Source organism: Neophocaena asiaeorientalis, unplaced genomic scaffold, assembly GCF_003031525.2.
Source record: "Neophocaena asiaeorientalis asiaeorientalis breed wild unplaced genomic scaffold, Neophocaena_asiaeorientalis_V1.1 scaffold336, whole genome shotgun sequence".
Taxonomy (NCBI): domain Eukaryota; kingdom Metazoa; phylum Chordata; class Mammalia; order Artiodactyla; family Phocoenidae; genus Neophocaena; species Neophocaena asiaeorientalis.
In genome coordinates this window covers 5,025,369-5,047,223 of record NW_020174788.1, presented here as the reverse complement: position 1 = coordinate 5,047,223, position 21,855 = coordinate 5,025,369, and the positions used below count along the sequence as shown (strand labels likewise).

At 44.1% G+C, this 21,855-nt stretch overlaps 1 protein-coding gene across 3 annotated transcripts in view; it reads left to right on the top strand.

The window, feature by feature from the left end:
• GRIA1 (glutamate ionotropic receptor AMPA type subunit 1) overlaps positions 1 to 21,855 on the top strand; it is a 302,566-nt gene that overhangs the window by 149,706 nt on the left and 131,005 nt on the right. For 2 of the 3 annotated variants that reach the window (XM_024760130.1, XM_024760131.1), the window contains exons 3-5: positions 11,605 to 11,844; positions 15,331 to 15,515; positions 20,668 to 20,721. In XM_024760130.1, the coding sequence (XP_024615898.1) occupies positions 11,605 to 11,844; positions 15,331 to 15,515; positions 20,668 to 20,721 (479 nt within the window). The remainder of the gene's footprint in view (positions 1 to 11,604; positions 11,845 to 15,330; positions 15,516 to 20,667; positions 20,722 to 21,855) is intronic. The other variant, XM_024760133.1, reaches the window with a different exon arrangement.

The window sequence follows — 21,855 nt, the reverse complement described above, 5'->3', positions numbered from 1 at the left end:
GTGAATAACCAAAGCCACTGCAGAAGAATCACAAGACACGGAAAGAAGGACATGGGTTCACACCTGTGTCCATCATCCCCCAGCTATAGGATCCCTGGTTCCTCATCTGTATGTGGGCTCAAGGGTCATCAGTCATGCCCTACCCACCTTACTGGGTATTCACAAGAGAAAATGGATGTGAGAGATTTAAAAATCATATAATACACTATGAGCAATTATTACCTCTCGCAAAATTTCAGCATTTCATCTCTCCTGCCATCCAGTAGCAGAATCGCATAGAGTAGGAGGTGGCCACGGGCCAAATCCAGCACAATGCCTGTTTTTGTAAATAAAGTTTTACATGGTAGATGAAGTTTCACACTCAGTTATTGACATATTGTCTTTGGCTGCTTTCGTGCTACAACAAGAGCATAGAGCAGTTGCCGCAGAGACTGCAGAGCCCTCAAAGCCTAAGACACTTACTACTTGTTCCTTCACAGAAAAAGCTGCTGACACCTGGCATAGAAGATCAGAGCAATGGCTCTCAAGTTGGAATTCCTGTGTTTGGACGCTGAATCTTCTACTTTGTGGCTATGTGACCTTGGGCGATTTAATTGCCCTCAGTTTTTTCTCCATAAAATGGGGATAATAACTGTCTGCCTACTCTATACTACTGAAATAGTAGTAAATGAGCAATTCACGGAAAGCACGTAGTGTAATCCTAGGCACACAGTAAGTGCTCAGTGTTGGCTGATATCGTCATCAGGGGAATGAAAGCTCTGGTTTGTGATGACAGACTTTCAGGGGACAGAGTTAGTGTGGTTCAAGGCACAGGCCGGGGAAGAGGACAGACCTGGATTCATATGCCAGCTCTGCCACTTATCACACGAATGACTTGTCAGAGATTAATCGCCCTGAACTTCAGCTTCCTCATGCATGAAATAGGAAAAATAGGAAAATAGGAAAAACAAATATTTTTTTGTTGTGAGGAGTAAATGGTAGTGCTTAGAACAGGCTTTGGCCTGTGGTAAACACTCAATAGGTGACGGAACTATAATAATAAATAAGATGAAGAGTAGTATTTTCCCCAAGGAGGCGCAGTCACCCAGAACAGATAGGTAGTGAGAGGTCTCCAGTATGCTGACGTCTCCAGGAGGCTCTACCTGTGGCTACTGACTCCCTTGACATCAGGTTTTGCATATTCCAAGCACATGTAAATTCTGTAGACTTCAAAGTGCAGTTGGGCAGACAGCTGCCTCTTAGGAGGCTTTTCCCTAGGCTAAGAGGCCCTCAAGATCCAGTACCTTTTAGCACTAACAATCTATGACCCTATGATGGTTCTTGGGTTAAGTGATACGTCAAGGAGGACAGCACACATATGTGTATGTGTGTGTGATTATATGAACTATCTCTGAAAGATCCTCTTCCTGTAATACTACATGGCTGCATAGTTTGCTATGCAGGGTGAAAATGCCCTCGTTCTGAATCCTTTAGACATCCTAAGGATCGAATTATGTAATGGGATGTAAACCTTGCCAGGGAGCACTGTCTAAGGAGACTGGGTGTTGTGCGTGGAGTACATTAAGGTTGCCCGGGTTCTGGACGCCAGCCTAGGAGCACAGCTCTCATTCTCTACTGGCTTAAGATAACAGGGAGTGACAGAGTTCAGTGGGCTGAAGCAGGGGGAATTTGGACAAGGGGCAGGGGATAATGCATACCCCCCCAAGCTCATGGTTGTGAGACGGTCAGCTAAATTCAGAAGACTATGAAACAAGTAATATCACCAAGCATTTATGTTGATTCCCTGCCCAGCTCTATAGAGGATACATCACATCGTACATACCAAGAAAAACCATAGAGTTGAAAGGCCTCTGCCTTCAAGGGAGCCTACACCTCAATTGTGGATGAAAGATATAAATACACAAAACGTCATTTAATAATATAAAGGAAGAATAATGAGTCCACCCAATGCAAGAAATGCCATGGAAGCAAGATTAGGTCAATTTTCAAGAATAGTATCAACTGATTAATATAGGTGAATGATCTGCATTCATTCATTCTTCATTCTCTCATTTACCAGGAATACTCTGTAGTCATTGTGTGATGCCCTCTAGGGATTGTAAAGAATAAAATAAGCTTTATGAAGGCACAGGCATCATCTATCTTATTCACCACTCTGTTCCACAGTGTCTAACCCATCAGGAGATAGGCCACAGCAACTGAATTAGAAGTAACTCCTTACCTAACTTGGGTGTTCAGATGCATGTGACATTTACAGAGCTCCTTTATGGTCTCAGACTTTGACTTATATTATAAAATACTAGAAAATGCAAATTTAGTAGACATCTGTTGGTTTGATATGCCTGACATCCATCGTCTCTCTGTCCACAATGTATTCATTTTCCTTTGGCAAGATTACTTCCTTAGTAATCTTAGGAAGATAATTAGTTTCCCTGCCTTCCCTTGACCAATGGATGACTCCCAATCTGAAAAAGGCCAGTCTCGAGCTGTGTGGAGCAGTGATCACAAATGGCTGGGGCAACAGTGACACTCTGAAGATACCGTCCATGAAATTCTCACATCTAGATTCCCCGAGCTCCTGCAATTTCTGTCTCTCTAAGGTCCAGTCTTTGAGCTGAGGGTCCCCCCTATCCTTTCTTCTTTTGTCTTCAGTTAGCATGCATTCATTTCTGTTCCCAGTCAAAGAACTCACACTAATAAAACATGAGGCCTTGATAAAAATTTGTAAGGGGCATAAACTTCTAAGGACATTTAAGAGAGGGATGGAGACCTTTAGATTACAGTTAGAAATGGAGAGGCATGAGAGGTTCACAGAAGAGGTGGCATGTGAGCTGAACTTTTAAAGAATGGAAAGAATGTGGAGAGGAAGACGGCAGAAGTCAGGAAGGCTGTGCAGGCTCGAACAAGAGCGTGGGCAAAGGCCCAGAACCTAAAGCAAGCCAAGAAGCATCCAAGAACAGCAGCATCTACACTAGAACCTGATGAACTCACTGGTCCATTTCTGCAGCCCCATTACACTTGAGTCAGAAGATGTTCCCTTTCCCATTTTCCATTCACTCATAACCACCTTCCCCTCTACTGCGTCTCCTCCATTGCCTTGAGCTATAGGATGTTAGAGCTGAAAGGTCTGGTAAGATCAGCTAGTACTGACCATCTCAGAGCAAGGTGATGTTCTAGGACTCTGCAGGTACCCAAGCCACACATGAAGTACCATACACCTTAGGGGAGCATTAAGTTTACTCAGAGAGTTATATGATCTGTTTTTCTTCACCTTCATTTCTACTGCTTTTCTCCTTTGTCCTACACTATGTCTACCCTGGCTTTCTATTTCTCAAACTCCTCAATCTTTTCCTAAACCTTATTAAGAGCCTTTGTACCTTCTGTTCCTTCTGCCTGAAACTGTTTCCCTGGCCCTTTGTCTGGCCAGCTTCTTTTTATGGTTCATTTTCTCAGCTTAAATGGTAGTGCCACAGAGAGGGTCTCCCTCACCGTCTTATCTAAAGTAGCCCCTCCAGTCACTCTCACATCATCCCATGTTATTGTCTTCGTAACACAGTATCCCAAATAATCTTGCTGATTTGTATATCATCCCTTTCCCCTCTCTAGATCCTAAGCTCCACGATGGCAGGTTTTCAGTGTTGTATCCCACTGGCACCACTGCTGTCTAACATACACCATATGCACAGTAAACATTTGTTGGAAGGGTGGATGAGTAGACAGATAGAAGAAAGAGAAATTCCCTGTCTATAGAACTAGACATCTCCAATGAGTATAGGCATTTTATTGGAGGTATTTAACACACACACACACGCACACACACACACACGCACACGCACACACGAGAAACACTGATTTAGTGTAAACTTCATTGTCCAGATGGGGAAAATGCAGCCCAGAGAGAAAAAGGGGCTTGTTCATGGTTCCAGATTTGCTTCTTTGCGTTTACTTTTCCAGAACCATGTCAGGCACCTGAAGAGTTTTCCAGCAGAACCTACAATCTCTCAGTCTGTTTGTCCTTCCGCTGTCCCTGGTTTCATATGTCAGCCCACAAGGTGAGTCTAATTCCAGGACCACTGAGCCCAGCCTTGATCTAATTCTTAGCCTCATATACCGTGTCACATCTCAGTGGCTTTCAGTGCCTGGTAATTAACACTCATGTTTCATAATAAATGCACAAATCTGAGCAGGGGAGGATGCCTCCTCTTCCGCATCTCCCTCTGCTGCCCTGTCCCAACTGGGCTCCAAGGCCAGGGTGAAGAGAAGCCCTATGAAGCTGAGATGAATCCAAAGCCAAAGGAAGTGCAACATGGACACGAGACTCAGGGGCTTAACTTCTCTAGTCCTGGCAAGGCCCTTGGCAATCTGGTCGCCACCCGCCCCGCCAACTCTGTGCCAAAGTCCCCACCCTAGTTGTACTGGCTTTTCTGGAGTTTCTCTAAGGTTCCTTCATCTCTCTTACCTCATTGCCTTTGGATAAACTGGTCCCTCTACCTGGATATTGACACAGGTGCTTAGTACTGTGCGTGCCTGTAGTAAGTGCTCAGTAAACACTGGCTATAATGGTAGTTATGACCACTTATTCTATGTTTAAACACCTTATTACTCCCTCAAAATAACCTTTCTTTCCCTTAACTTAAAACTTACTGGACTTCCCCGGTGGTGCAATGGTTAAGAATCCGCCTGCCAATGCAGGGAACACGGGTTTGAGCCCTGGTCCGGGAAGATCCCACATGCCATGGAGCAACTAAGCCCGTGCACCATAACTACTGAGCCTGCACTCTAGAGCCCGTGAGCCACAACTACTGAGCCCACGTACCACAACTACTGAAGTCTGTGCGCCTAGAGCCTGTGCTCCCCAACAAGAGAAGCCACCGCAATGAGAAGCCCGTGCACTACAACAAAGGGTAGCCCCCACTCACCACAACTAGAGAAAGCCCACGTGTAGCAACGAAGACCCAACGCAACCAAAAATCAATCAATCAATAAATAAAACATAGAACTCTTGTCTAAGCTGTGAGAAGGCAGAAGACACACCTGTCTCGTGTCATCCCTGCATCCCGGTTTTCTGGCAATATTAGTTTCTGGTGCTCAAAAAATATTTGTTGATTTAACAAATGAGCAATAAGGTTTTATCTAATAAATGACAGAGAAGCCCTGGACATGTCTCAGAACCCTAAATAATTGTTGTTTAGAGGAGATGGGGACAATTTATATCTATTATGGTAACTCACTACATGTCACTACCAGATCTTGGATGCAAGAGTGTGTAAGGGCATGGAGGGGCACTCTTATTGTCCTCTGAGCGACAGAAATAAAGCACATTTGATGTCACAAGGTTAGAGTCAGAGCAAGAATGTCATTCCCACCTGTAAGGATAGAATTATTGGAGAAGCAGGTTGAGTGTCTAAAAGTCCCCCCACCTACACACACACACTTTCCATCTCCCTCCCTCAGAATGAAGCCATCCTGTCACCTCATTATCCACTATTTACCATGAGGCTGCCACATTTCCAGGGACTGCAGCCAGGAGCCAAGGAGGAATGTCGGTGTGAGAGGCCTTAAATGAAGACAATAAAAAAGAAGTTGCTAATACCAGGAGTTCCCTCCCTGGGAGAGAGCTGTCAGGGCGAGTGCCCAGGGCTGGGAGAGTTATTGATATTAAGTGGATGGTGCCTTAACCAGGAGTGCTTATCAAAGAGGTTTGAGCAAAGCGATGATGAAATCGGACAGCCCGCACCCGTGCAGAGCGTGGGTTTTCCTGCCCTTGCCGGTGCCTGCCCTCCTGCCTCCCCAAGAGGGAATTCCTGGCCTCGTTTTTTACTTGCTCTGATTGTTGGACACATTCCGCTACAGAATCTCTTAGAGGCAGGGACCTCGGAATCTGACACTCTGGCAGGGTTCCCTGAACGTGCGACAGCTTTTCTCTCTGCCAGGTCTTTGCTGTCGCTCTCCCTTCTACCTGAAATACTCTTTATGCGCAAGCAACTGCACCATACTCCCCTTACTCCCTCTCCTGGCTGATGCCCAATTATCTTTCAAGGTCAAAGCTGGCACTTCCTCTTGGAAGCCTTCTCTGAGGTCCCCAAAGGCTGGGCTTAGATGGCTCTGCCTGAACCCCGACCTCATCCCTGCCACAGCACTTATAGGGAAGTGTAATTGACTGGCTCGGTGTCGGCCTCTCCCACTGTCAAGGTGACGTCGAAGTTGGGGCTTGCCTTTTTCAATACTGCATGTCCACTGCCTAACACGGAGTCTCACGAGTGGTAGATGCTGGATGTCAAGAGGTGGATGGATGGGTGGATGGACACATGTATGGACCAACAGAAGGAGAGATGTGTGTGTATATGCTCTGCATGATCCCCAAAGACAAGAGGGGAATGCATCGAGCACCACCCAGTTTTGTTCCGTTTTGCTTTATTAATTTTTACTGGAGCTTAGTTGCTTTACAATGTTGTGTTAGTTTCTGCTGTACAGCAAAGTGAATCAGCTACACATATACATATATCCCATCTTTTTTTGGATTTCCTTCCTGTTTAGGTCACCACAGAGCACTGAGTAGAGTTCCCTGTGCTGTACAGTAGGTTCTCATTACTTATCTATTTTATACACAGTAGTGTATATATGTCAATCCCAATTTCCCAATTCATCCCACACCCCCTTCCCCACTTGGTATCCGTACGTTTCTTCTCTACATCTGTGTCTGTATTTCTGCTTTGCAAGTAAGTTCATCTGTACAATGTTTCGAGATTCCACGTGTAAGCGATATTATACGATGTTTGTTTTTCTCCTTCTGACTTACTTCACTCTGTATGGTAGTCTCTAGGTTTTGTTTTAATATCAACAGACCCTAATGCAGTAATGCGTCTTGATCTGGCAACAGAGGCAGGCAGAGTGCTACCTGAGAGGATTTTCTAGAAGCTGAAGCTGTCCCAGATGCCATGACTGTTTCTTTCCAATATTGTTGGAGGGAGGGAAGGGGTGGCAAATCACAGAAGTCAAGAGCTCAAGCCTTGTGGTCTGACTGATGGAGTTCAGAACTCAGCTTTGCATTGTGCTGGCCCCGGGCCTGCCCTTCCCAATTTGTAACCTCCCTCACAGGATGAAAGGAGTCAATGCACGGGAATGTCCTTGGCACGATGTCTGGCACTTCGTAAGTGCTCAAACGTCAGCTCCTAGTTGCTACTCTCAGAGGCACTATATGCGCCACTGCTGTCTTAAATGGAGAACACGCACACAGTCCCCCCTCCTCTCATTCACTGCCAGCCTGCGAGACTGACTGGACCAGTACACAGCAGGGTTGCAAGAGGCTGCTTTTCAGTGTTCCCTTTTCTCCCCTCGGGCTTGCTGTACCTGACAATACAAGGCTCCACCTCTAGCCCCCTTTCTGATTTGCCTTCTCTCACCTACTCTCTACTAGGTAACTAACTCACCTATATCACATTAAAAATTGTATCTTAAATACAACTCAACACTCTGAATGCACCTGGATTTAGTGCTAGGATTCTATTACAGTCGGATCCAAGAACTCAGAGCCTTTATCTGATTTCTAGGTTTGAAAACCTGCACCGGAGGTCGCGACAAGTCTGACCAGCAAATAACCAAAGTGTGCTCAATCAGTGAATATTTGTCAACTACTTAGACTAGAACGTAGACTGTTGGAGCCTGAAGAGATGTTAACTCTTACGGGGTTCAAAGCACCAATTTACAGATGGAAACTGAGGCGCAGGGAGAGCCTGGGATTGGCTCAAGGTCACATAATACTGTGCTGTGATAAAACCAAAAAGAGAAGCCTCCAGGTCTTCTGGCATCTAATCTAGTACTTCTTCTACAAGACCAAGTTATCTTTTCTAATTGAATATTTACTGTGACAGATTTAAAGAAATGTGCTACAACTAATTATATTTCTCAACGTGTAACCAATTATGCATTCTCCCACAGGCCTTGGGGCCTACAGACTCTAAGTCTCTCCCTCTCCCTCGCTGTTGCTGCTCAGGCTTAGCTGAAATGAGGAGCCAGACTGAAGGTCAAATGCTGAGCAACTCGGAGGACCAGGGTCCGCTTGAGTAAATCCAGGCCAGGCTACCTCCAACCCACGCTCTTTTAGGGAGCTCTGGTTAAACGTACCCGCTTAGCCTTAGAAGATAACACACTCAATTTAAGGGAAAAGAGATCTGCAAAAGGGAAAGATAGGGAGATAATTCAAGGACGGGGGAAACATCCTGGCCTCCGTGTGTGTAAGGATTCGATCGTGCCTATCTGTGCCCATTTCTTCTACCCCATCTTACCCATTCCTCCTCTACTTCTAAAGTTTCAGCAAGAAACACTGTCCACGAGGGCCCCAGAGACCCAACTAAAGGTGTGAAACCAAGTAGATGTCGTCAGGGAATAGATCGGGAACATGAGATTTATATCCCCCCAGATAATACTTCATTGCAGCATGGAAAGTAAAGATCCTAAAAATACCGCAGAGAGCATATTATAATATGCTAACGGGGTTCATGTGCTCGCCATACACACCTCACCCGGTAAGATGGAGTGTGCTTTTTGACAAATCTATATCTAACACAGGGAGAATAATATACAGTGTATGCTTCCTGGTGGAGAAATCCATATTTATGGAAATCTTGATTCCAGCAATTACAATAGACACTTAAAGACAGCACCTGTTGTCGGCTGCAAGTGGCTGGAGCGTCCTCGTTAGCGTGAAAGAGAAAAGAGTGCGAGTAGTGAAGGATAAATAGCTACTTCAGGAGACGCCTACCCAGAACAGGGGAGGAAGAGGTCCAGGGTGGTCCAACAGTTCCTCCTCATTCCCTAGTGCAGTGCTCTCGTCAAGCACTCATCATTCATTCAACAAACATTTACTAAGCACCTACCATGTCCCAGGCGTTATGCTGGCTTTGGGGCATAAATGAGACCCCTGTTTTAGGGAATTAACACTGACCGGAACAGTCACAGATACATACAAGTAAAAAAAAGAAAACACCTTCAAATAATAATAATTCAAGCATGAAAGATAAGACAGGGGGATGTGATAGAGACTTATAGAGGGTTGAGGGGAGGGTGGAATCACTATTTAGAAGAGGTGACGAAGGAAGTCCTGTTCAAGGAGGTGAGATTTGAGATAAAATTGCTGAAAAGGAGTGAGCATTGCAGAGAAGTAAGGGAAGAGCACTGCAGGTGGAGCGCAGAGTCTCCAGGGCAGAACAAGTGTGGAGGCCGGAGGCACAGAACAAAGGCCAGGTGGTTAAGCAGGGAGCGAGGGCAGCGGTGTGGGGCAGGAGGGGGCAAAGGGACAGGTCACTCTGCCTCTGAGTCATGGTCAGATGCTTGGAGATTTTCCCTGTGTGACGTGGGAAACCTCAAAATTTGTAAGAGGTTTTTGCACAAGGAAGGGAAACAGTGTGTTTTCTTTGTTCTTTGGGGGTTTTTTTTAATTAAAAGGATCCCTCTGGTTTCTAGGTGGAGGATGAACATCACTACTGAAAACCAAATGCCATAAAGCTGAAGTCCGTGAGGGCCACCTTTGGCTACCAGGAGGGCCGTGGAGTGGGTTAAGAGCAGGCATATGGGGTACTGGTTTCAAAGAGTGGTCAGTCAATGGACTGGGCACCTTGAGAAGCAGTGCATGCCCAGTAATTCAGTATGCAAGCAGATGTTAGGGGGTTGGGATTAACATATACACACTACTACATATAAAATAGACACTTAACAAGGATCTACTTGTTCCCTATAGCACAGGGAACTCTATATTCTGTACTGACCTATATGGGAAAAGAATCTGAAAACGAATGGTTATATGTACATGTATAACTGAATCACTTTGCTGTACACCTAAAACTAGCACAACATCGTAAATCAACTATACTCCAATATACAATAAAAACTAAATTTACACACACACACACACAATAAAGGGCACCTGCCAGGTTTCCTGTAGATGGTATGCTGGGTTACCCTGGAAGTTAGACAGATGACTTGTATGCTTCCATTACAGTCTTTAAAAGATTATCTTTCAGGGACATGAAGGGAGGGTCTAGGGACTGACTGAGGACTGAGACTCAGTAGGCAACTGGGTCCCAGCGGCTAACGGCATTCTTTAGCGCAGCGTGGCCCAGTGAATCAGTAACATGTTATAAAGTATTCACCAACAAAGGGTCCTGGGGGCGTATGGATTTGAGAAAATCCGTGTTAACGTTGAACAAGATTCCTCTCAATCTTTTATGTAGCTGGTATGCAGTTTGAAACTCCAAGAGGAGGACGGGGTTTGCACCATTTCCCAAATTTCTCTGAGCAAAGAAGCCTTTTCTTTGTTAGGGAGCATTCTGCGGGGCTAACGTTCATGGAACACATCTGGGCAGTGTTCATGGAGCGTAATTTGAGAGCCCATCTACAAAGGCAGCACGGGGTCACGGAAGCAGGGGATACAGTAAAGAGAGCAGAGGATCTAGGAATATCAACATTATCGTCTTATAAGAAAATTGCTGATACCAAAGTCACAGGGCTGTGATGAGAACTAAACAGCTGACCATATATGGCAGAGCACCCTAAAACACGGTTACTGCGGTGAGGATGACTCGTCTGTCTCACCGTCCACATCAAGATGGTAATTTTCAGGCACTGGGGTTGGCGTTGGGGTTGATCACTTGACTGGGGCAAAGTCTATGAACCCTTATCCTGTATCACATATTATAATGAAGTTTAGTAGCTGAATTACCTGGACTTAGCCCCATAACCTTGGGGCTAACTTTTTAGCATTATATTCTAACCAGCAGCGTAACCGAACACAAACCAGTACTGGTAACTGCACTGGGATCTTACAAAATAGCTCCTGTGGGGATGCTCACAGCTAAGCTACTAGCGAGGCTGATAAACTGCGGGGCGGGGGGCTGAAAAATCAGCCAGGAGGATGTACAAACACAAGACGAACATCAGCAGAGAAATGTACACGGAAAACTAAGGGCTGGCTGGGAAAGTCTTGCTTTCTTAAACGTGTATCAGCAGCAAGCTGACAGACCTTCTTCCTAAGGCATCTTATGCTTTGCCTTGACGTGATGGGCAGTGTCATAGACAGATCACTGGACTGGGTTCAAGATACCTGCCTAACTCAGATATGGTCTAGCTGTGCTACCTTGGACATGTTCTTTAACTTTCTGAGCCTTGGTTTTCCCCTTTAAAAAATGACCCAGCCATCCTTTTCCTACCTTAATAAAGGCATTGTACAGATAAAGTGAAAGAGCATACAAAACAGCTTTGCGTACATTTATAATTAATAACCACGACAACATTTGGCATGGAATCGGTACCTAATAAATCGGTACCTAATAAATCGGTACCTAATAAACATTGGATTCGACAGATGGATGGGTGGGTTGGACAGATGATTGGGTGAATGGATGCAGAGATGGGTAAAATGGATGGACAGTTGGACAGATTGGTGGGTTGAAAGAATGGAGTGATGGATTTGTTGGATGGGTGGATGGCTAGATAACAGATGGATGATGGGTTGGATGGATAGACTAGTGGATGATTTACTTTTAGAGCCACCTGACAGCATGTTTGCAGTATCTTCTATCCATTAATTTTTCTCTTCTCCTCTTCCAGTCTGTTCCCAGTTCTCTAAAGGAGTCTATGCCATCTTTGGGTTTTATGAACGGAGGACTGTCAACATGCTGACCTCCTTCTGCGGGGCCCTCCACGTCTGCTTCATTACACCGAGCTTTCCTGTTGACACATCCAACCAGTTTGTCCTTCAGCTGCGTCCCGAGCTGCAGGATGCCCTCATCAGTATCATCGACCATTACAAGTGGCAAAAATTTGTCTACATTTATGATGCTGACCGGGGTAAGCCAGGGGAGGGGGACTGTGGAGGGATGAAGAGAAAATTATCAGCAGGAAGAATAATGGTGCCTCTCTGCCTTCTTGAAAGGCAGGGATCATGGAGGAATGATCCAGAAATGTTTTATGTCTGTGAACTGAATTTTTGGTAACTAATCTATAACTCACATGTGGAAACACGTGCTTTGAGAGAATAACCGTCTTAACACCCCATGTCACTCTACAGCTTACCAAGTTTCCATGGCTCCTGAGCCCAGACTCAAAGTCCAAGGACCTCAGTTGAATGGCTCATGGCTCATGGCTCATGACATGGCTTTTAGAAGCATAGATTCTGGAGTCAGGCAGACCTGGATCTGAATTCTATGTTCCCTCCTCTCCAGCTGTTTGACTTTGGGCAAGCTCTCTCTGCCTCAGTTTGACCACTTCTGTAATGGGGATAAAATTCTCTATTCCTTCGTTTTTTCATCTCTGTAATGAAGATAAAACCAGTCTCTACATCATACAGTTGTGAGGACTGAATGAGACAATGACTAGAAAGGGCCTGTACAGTGCCTACAACATAATCAATGTGCAGGGTCTTCTATATATGTAAACCGCTGTCATCATCACCACCAGCATCAACATCAACCTTCCCAGGCCTTTCTAATTCTGCCTCCACCTAAATTTTGAATTTTCCACTCCATTTTCTAAATGTTTCCAATACTTTTTTCTTCTCTGCATCTTGACTCAAACAATTCCAGTTTCTGGGAGGCACTTCCCTTCCCAAATCTACATATGCAAATTCTTCCTTTCTTTTGCAACCTACTGGAACACCACTTTCTCTATTTCCTGACCTTCTAAATGGAAACTCTCTTCCTTTTTTCTAACTCCTGTGTTGCTTCTGTTGTACTGTCCTACCTTCCCCTGGTATACTAAATAGTCCTGTAAGAACTCAGTCATTATTGTTGTAAATAAATAAATGGATCATACAAGGTCTGGAAAGTGAGGCACAGGAATTTTGCCCTGAGCAAAAAGGAGGTTTTATAGAAATTTGCCTTTAGGGAGGCTTCGAAGACTTTTGAATAAGGAGAGTGCTTTGTGAAATGGTTTTTCAGGAAGAGTTAAGCAGGCCTTATTCAATGAGAATTAGCTGGCAGGAGAGGCCAGAAGCACTCTATTTTCTTCAATTTTCCCTTCTCTCTATTTTAATGATTTCCCTTCTCAGACAAGCAGCCATTATGAGGATGACCTGCAGAAGGGCTATTTCAGGTCAGTTTTGTGGCATAATGAGGCTTGAGGTCTGGAAGTGGCATAGACAGAAAAATGTAACTTTCATTATAGAGGATCATCTCTGGGGTCAGTCAGCAAAGCGCCCATACTCAAAGGGGCTCCGCCTACCTCACAACTCTGAACTCAGAGTTCTGCCATTTGCTAGCTGTGCGGCCTTGAGCCAATGACTAAATCTCTCTGAACCTCCATTTCCACATTTGTGAAACATGGATAATAACGGTACCTACCTCAGAGAATTAAGTGAATTGAAGACAGGAAAGCTAACAGGGCAATGCCAGACACATAGTAAACTTTCAGTAAATGTGAGACTTAAGCACACCGACCTTATACTTTAAAAAAAAAAAAAAAAAAAAAAAAGGAAGAAACAACAGAATCAATCTACAGATGATTCTTTATGCCAGGCACCATACTGGTCACTATGGGAGGGATTAGCAATGTTATTGGAAGACAGAAATGATATATGTGCAAAAGATTGATGAATAATGCAAGAGTGAAATATGAAATAACCATCTGTTGCAGGCAGAATAATGACCTTCCCCTCTCAGCCAAAGACATCTGTGTTCTAATTCCTGGAACCTGTGAATATGTTATGTTAAATGGCAAGAGGGATTAAGGTTACAGATGGAATTAACGTTGCTAATCGACTGACCTTAAAACAGAGAGATGGGCTTCTCTGGTGGCGCAGTGGTTAAGAATCTGCCTGCCGATGCAGGGGACACGGGGTCGAGCCCTGGTCCAGGAGGATCCCACATGCCGCGGAGCAACTAAGCCCACGCACCACAACTACTGAGCCTGTGCTCTAGAGCCCATAAGCCACAACTACTGAAGCCCATGCACCTAGAGCCTGTGCTCTGCAACAAGAGAAGCCACGACAATGAGAAGCCGGCACATCACAAGGAAGAGTAGCCCCCACTCGCCGCAACTAGAGAAAGCCCGCGCACAGGAATGAAGACCCAACACAGCCAAAAATAAAAACAAATAAATTAATTAATTAAAAAAAAAAAAACAGAGAGATTATCCTGGATTATTTGGGTGAGCTCAGTGTAATCACAAGGGTCCTTAAGTGTGCAAGTTGAAGGCAGAAGAGTCAGGGCCAGAGTATAATGTGAGAGACTCAACCAGTCACTGCTGGTTTTGAAGCTGGAAGGGGCTATACACCAAGGAGAGTGGGCATCCGCCAGAATCAGAAAAGGCAAGAGGGCTTCCCTGGTGGCGCAGTGGTTGAGAGTCCGCCTGCCGATGCAGGGGACACGGGTTCGTACCCCGGTCCGGGAGGATCCCACATGTCGCGGAGCGGCTGGGCCCGTGAGCCATGGCCGCTGAGCCTGCGCGTCCGGAGCCTGTGCTCCGCAATGGGAGAGGCCACAACAGTGAGAGGCCCGCGTACCGCAAAAAAAAAAAAAAAAGAAAAGGCAAGAACAATTTCTCCACTCGAACCTCCGGAAAATAACACAGCCCTGCCAATAACTTGAATTTAGCTCAAGGAGATTCATTCCACACAACCGACCTCTGGCAGTATAAGATGATAAATGTGTTGTTTGAAGCCACTATGTTTACAATAATTTGTTACAGCCGCAGTAGGAAACTAATACACCATCTACGTCCCAAAGATGAAACAAAGCAGTATTGAGTAATGGATTCCTCTATCATTTAGCTATAAATGAGAAGAGAGTAGCTTAATTCAGTACACATTGATTGAATACCTACTGTGTGACAGGCAAAGCACTAGGTACTGAGGTATACTGAACATTCGTAAACGTGGTTGACAATTATTAGGTGCTGTTTAGATATCACATTAGCACATTTATTCAGCAGTTGCTAAACACCTAATAGTAATCAATGTCTATAAAACCCTTGCCATGCTGGAGACATTCTCATTCAATCCTCATGATGACAGTGCGAGGTGGACATTATTAACATCACCCTTTTACTACTGAAGACACTAAATTGTAGCCAGGTGAATTAGTCCGTACAAGATCATTTAACTAGTATATTGTAGCATCAGGACTTGAGCCTCAGATTCGATGTTTAATCACTGACTCTATTGCGTGCTATGTTCTGCAAACAGAAACACAAAACAGACGCAGAACCTGACCTCGGTGAGCTCAGACTTGCAAAGAGCAAGCTGGAGCTGAGTTTAGTGGAGGAGCGGGGTTGGCGGAAGTGGGGTGATGCCTGTGGATCCTGACTGCCACCTCTCTGTCCTACTCACCCGACCTCCAGGTCTGTCCGTCCTGCAGAAAGTCCTAGACACAGCGGCCGAGAAGAACTGGCAGGTGACAGCCGTCAACATTTTGACAACCACAGAGGAGGGATACCGGATGCTCTTCCAGGACCTGGAGAAGAAAAAGGAGAGGCTGGTGGTGGTGGACTGTGAATCCGAGCGCCTCAGTGCTATCCTGGGCCAGGTAGTGAGTGCAGCAAAGTGCCCTCAGGGTGGGCGTGGGAGACAGCTCATGAGCGAGCGGGGTGACCATTTGCCTTTGGTGTTACAAAGAGAGTTCCTGACTAGGTGAAACCAGAGGCCTGCCTTCTCACATTCTGTAATTCATACAGTTTAATTCTGCCATGTTACGAAATAGCGCAAACAGTGGGAGCCTTCACGCAGGACGTCAAATGGTTCTCGGATCAGTTAACCAAAAACTTACCTCCAGTGCTTCCTTTTCTTGTTAAAAAGCAAAATACACTGCATTGTAGAGTTTGTAAACTGCTATCACAACCTGTAGAGCCAGATTCCTGGCTTAGCTCTGAGTTCTGTTCCCCACTGGTCTAGCATTTGGTTTCTCATCCATTTGGCCCACTGACCAGTTTTGAGTCCAAGGAGGCATCTCCCTTTCCTGGAACACATCCATGTGTCTGAGCAACTAATTGATTGTCCGCTCCAAGAAAGGGCACTGTGATCTCAGCAGTCTTTAGCCAGACATCTCTAAGCCATGGTTCCTCCAGTTCTCAGAAGTAAAGCGTGTGTCATTGGATAGGGCACTTGTCTTTTTAAATTACATTTGTGTATTCAGATGCGCTAGCAAGGAAGTAGATTTTGCAATCGTTTCTGAACAGTGCTATACGAGTAAAGATGGCAGGTTTAAGTACTTGACAACATGACAGAGCTTGTTAATGGCCCTCAAGACCCCTGGGGCTCCCACAGGGAATCTCAGCACCGGCTCAGCAATTGCTCAGAGGCCTCGGGAACTGAATAGGAGAGATTTTGAAAGTCAGGGGTCCTTTGAGGCGTTAACTCTGTGTTCTGCTTTACCAAGTGCGGATATGGCTTCCCTCTCAGAGAGAGAAACCAGCAAAAAATTGTTTCCATTGAGATGGGAGTTTTTTGAGCTGGAGTCATGGGACTGGAATTCTAGTTAAGTAAAGCAGAATAGAGTACTGGTTCAAAGTAGAGACCCTGGAGCTAGACTGCCTGGGATTCACATCCCCAGCTCTAATATTTGCTAGCTCTGTGAGCTTGGGCCAGGTTCCTGATCCGTAAAATGGGCATAATAATAATAGTGATGATAATAACTACTTTAGAGAGCTCTTGTGAGGGTTAGAAGAATCTGTGTATACATGTAAAGCACTTAGAATAGATCCGGCCCCACAGAAAGTGATATATGTAAGGATTTACCTATTTTAGGTATTCATAGTGCCAACTGGTACTGGTTTTCTTTTGTTTTGCTTTGTTTTCTTAGTTAAACTTTTAATTTTGAGATACAAATTCAAATGCGTGTGTAAGAAATAATACAGAGAGATCCCATGTACCACATATCCAGTTATCCCAATGGTAACATCTTAGAAAACTATAGCAACTACAGTGAAATATCACAAGCAGGAAATTGACATTGACATTGATACCTTCGAGGTACAGAACGTTTCCATCACCATAAAGATCATCTGTGTTGCCCTTTTGTCCTCATCTGGCTTCCCTCTCTCCCTCTCTTTTTTCCCTTTCCTCAGGCACTCTCTAACCTGTTCTCCATTTCTGTGATTTTCTTATTTTAAGAGTGTGATATAAATGGGATTACATAGTATGTAATGTTTGGGGTATGGCTTTTTTCATTGGGCATAATCCCCCGGAGATTCATTCAAGTTGTTGTGGGTATGATACTGCTTTCTTGAGTCACTCCCTCTTTGGCATAAGTGTACTTATCTGTAAAATAGGAATGAAGGCCCCTGTTCTACAAGGCTGATAAAAAGATTAGATGAGATAGGAGGTAGAGAAAGTGTTGAATGATAAGTTGGTATTCTTAAAGACTGATGACTCCTGCTGTATTATTCCATAGTAAAGATAAAGCTGTTGGTACTATTTTCTGAGTGCTTACCATATACCACACACTATGCCAAGCTCTTGCCATGTATAATTCCACTTAATCCTCTCATCATCTCTATAAAAACAGCTTCTATTAGACCCCCTATTCTATAAATGAAGAAACAAGACATTACACTTGCCTGGGATTTCACATAGAAGGAAAGCAGGAAGTCAAAACTATCTTGGTCGGGCTACAGGGTCCAACCTTTTAAAACTGCAACTTTCAGCACATGTGCTGTCTATAGCTACTCCCTCTGTCGAAGGACAAACTTGTGCTTGGGAAGGAAGGAACTTGTTTGCGTGAATATTTTAGATTGCAGTGTATTAACTTTTTAATCGTTGGATTCTGCTATTCTGAAAAGTCAGACCAAATGCTGAAAGGATCTTACAAATCACCTGATCTACCATTTGCATTCATACTTTACACATGGGATGACTGACGGTCATATTGGTTGAATGATTTGTCTGGAGTTCAGACAACTAGTTAGTGACAATGACCGTGAGTCTAAAAGTTACATCTTCTGATTTGCATTCTGACATCTTAGCATCATCCTAGACTATCCCAATTCAGTAATTGGGATCTTTTCAGTCGAACACAAATGTTCTGCCTAACCTGAGGAGGAAGACAATGATTCCGAATTCCAAATAGGGAATTAACTGCTTGTCTCAGTCTCTAGTGCCCCGACTGGAATATAAGCTCTATTAGGATTTCTGTTTTGTTTTCTTCCCTGCTGCATCCACAGTGCCTTGAACAGTGCTTGGCACCTAGTAGGTATTCAGTAAATAGTTTTTGAATGAATGCGAAGAATAGGGAATCAATGAATGCTCTAAGATCCCAAATGTGAGATGGGTCTAGATATCTACAGGTAGCCTTTGACTGGAAAAGAGCCTTTAAGCTGGAGGGAGGCCCAGAGGGCACGTAGGGGCCAAGGTTCACAGAGGGGCTTAAGAGGCCAAGTGGAGGATGTCAATTGTTTACTGGAAGGCAATGAAAAGGAGATGAACCCATGATTGTGACCACGTTTGGAAACCACCCCAAAGAGTCTGGGGTTTATTCTGTAAACAGTGGAGAGCCAGTGAAGGTTTGTGAGCAGGGAACAGGGTGATTAGAATATAATGCTTTATCAATATATATGACACTTAATTATGTAATACAGTCATTAAGTTCAGAATGAGTTAGAGATGGATGAGGGACACCAGGACCAGGCCATCCATCACCTTACCCTGTTGTATTGTCTTCAAAGTGCTTTTCACCTGCTGAAATCTTGTTCATTTATCTGTTTATATATTTACCATCTGGCTCCCTGCTAAAGTGTCAACTCAGCTCAGTGAGGGCCTGGGGATCTTGCCTCATTTGTTCATAGCTTGTCCCTAGCACATAGCGTAGAGCTTGGCATGTGGCCCATGTTCAATAAATATTTGTTGAGTGAATTAATTAAACAGAGAAGGCTTTACAGAGTAGTTGGGATTAGAGATCAGCCATAAAGGTTATGAATAGTTAGAGAGAATGGGAAAGGGCATTCCAGACACAAAGATTGTGAATTAAGGCAATCCAGTGGAAATGAGCTTTGAAGACATGGGGTGAGTGAGGCAGTGGACTCCAAGTGTACATTACCTTTATAACAACTTTCTCAGTTTGTAACCCTGTGTACCTGTATCTCTTCATCTGTTTAAGTATGGGTCTCCTCCCAGTAAACTGTGACCTCCAGGACAGCAAGCACCATGCTTGTTTCACTTTCCACTATATCTCCAGCACAGCGCTTGATAGATAGTAAGCATTTAATAAATGTTTGTGAAAGGGAAGCTAGGCCATCAGGTAGGTAGGTGAGCACATGGGTTGGACGGTTTGTGTTAGGTCAAACCATATGAAATTACTGATTTTTATTGGTCAAAAGTCATTAATTATTGGCTGTTTCCTATGTTTCAACCTGTACTTTCATCCTGCAGGGACTATTCTTATCCATTGCCTGGATGCACTGGGTTTCAAACTATCTTCTATTTGCTATTTTGTGCTTTTTAGAAGCTGAATAGGTTTCTCATAAAGGTAACTCATTGTTGAAAGAGCAAAAAATCATTTGACAAGAAAATGAAAAAGTATAGTAAAACTATCATCCCAAAAGTCTTGGCACTCCATAGTCTGGAATTTCACATGCTAACCACTGTTTCAGAGCATTCATTGTGTGTGCTTGCATTTAATTTTCTCATGTGTTTTATGCGTCCTCGCAACAGTGCGGGGAGAGAGGCACTGAGCAGGGTGTACTAACCTCAATTTGACGATTAAAAAATAATAATAATAAAGAAACAGATGAAGTTAACTTGCAGGCTCAGCTAGGACTAAACCAAGGACTGTGGTCTTAGCTGTTCCTTGCTGGGTGGAATGTCTGGATGCCCAAGCAAACCGCTGGGTAGTTCTTTCTACAAGTATTTTCTTGCCTGCAATGATTAGGGTTGGCCTGTACATTGAAGATGGACGGGTGTTTGGGGACCCTGGCTCTGAATCAGGCATCATATGGAAAGGCTCACAATAGCCAGGTCCCTGTCCTGACACTGCTACCATACTGCTGTGGGAGCTGGCACATCACTTCGTCTCTCTTGGCCTGGACTTCCCATCTGTAGAGTGAGGGGCCGGACCAGATGATCCTGACATTCTCTTCCAGCTTCCGGGTTGAATGGCTCATTGATGTCTGAGTATCCAACGGGTTTAGGGAAGAAGGCACAAAATTCAGGGAAGGAAGGAACTGTATCTGAATATGGTCCATTCAAGGATTTGAAGTTCAAGAACTGGGGTGGAATCATCCACCTACCCATTTGACTATCCTTCCACCCATCCCCCCATCTGTCCACCCAAGCAGCAGATGATGTTGTAACAGTGACAAGGAATTCAATACAACATAAGATTCCCACTATGTATGGGAAGGCTTTATGGAAGAAGGAAAGAAGTGAGCATTTTAGCCTGGACCTTGGGGTTACGATACCACTACTCTACCCCTGGAATCAGGCAAAACTGATGTCAGGTCTTACATCTGCACTTGATAGCTGGGTAACTTCAGAGAGTTTATTTGACTTCTCTAAGTCTCAATTCCTCATCTGTAAAACAAGGATATCAGCAATGCCACCACCATTGGATGGTTGTGATATTGTAGTTTGGGTACTTAGGATAGAACAGGGCACATTTTCAGTACTCAGTGTTAATTGCTGGTCATTGGTGGTGTAGCTTTAATTGTCAGTATGATTAATGCATCCCCTCTCGTTGTGTTTTGTAGATTGTAAAGCTGGAGAAGAACGGCATTGGCTACCACTATATCCTTGCAAATCTGGTGAGTAGAGGACATTGCAGGCTCTCAAATGGTGGGTCTTTCTGTGTTTGGGGCCCAGCTTGCTTCTGTGGTCCCTGGCTGGAGGGAACGGCGTGGGTGGGAGGGGCACTTCCAAGCTTTGCCCTTTCCCCTTCACATCCCTGCTTGTCAAACCACAGCACACTCAAGGTGAACCTCTAAGCTTCCTCGGAAGAGACCCTGCTGGTGGGCAGGCCTTCCTCAGTCATCACAATTCCAGCTTTAATCAGCTCTGCCACTTGGCAATAAGAACAAAATCACCACATCTTTGAATGATACAAAATGTTTTGACCCCACTGGTTTTGACCCTCCATTTTGACACCAGTGATAGTTTTACTGTTTATAAATATAAATGTTTAAATCATAATGATGCTAGCGCTGACAGATCTTTAACCAGAAACAGTTTTACAGCATAAACAATATTATGTCAATTTAGTTTTTATTCCCTTTTTTAATGTGGCATAGACAAGCTTTTAAAAAAAAATTTATTTTCATTTTTATGTGCTGCAGTTATTTTTATTGGGTGCAATCATCTTCCATGGTATGAAGACTTGACTCATAAAATAATTTTTTGTACATGTTAAATTTTACCTAGCAACATGCACAATTATGAGTTTTCTTTTGTGACCATCGTTTTTCACAAGTCTGTTTTTCCTGCGTCATGTTTTGCTCCTCTTACTTTTTTAATCATGAAGTTTGATATTGCTAGTAGTTTTTTCCCAAAGCCAAATGTAATTTTATTTTGCCTGTCTTATTTTCTAAAGAGCTAATTACATGCTATCCAGCTCATCCACTTAAAGCATACAATTCAATGGTTTTACATATATTCACAGAATTGTGAAACCATCACCACAATCTCATTTTTAAACTTTTTCATCACCCCCCCAAAAGAAACCCATACCCATTAGCAGTGATTCCCCATCGCCCCACAAGTTCCTCCAGCCTTAGGTAATCAGCAAAATCTACTTTATATCCTTATGAATTTGCGTATTCTGGATGTTGCATATAAGTGGAATCACAGAATATGTGGTCCTTTGTGACTGGCTTCTTTCATTTAGCATAATGTTTTCAAGGTTCATCCACGTTGTAGCATGAATCAGTACTTCATTCCTTTTT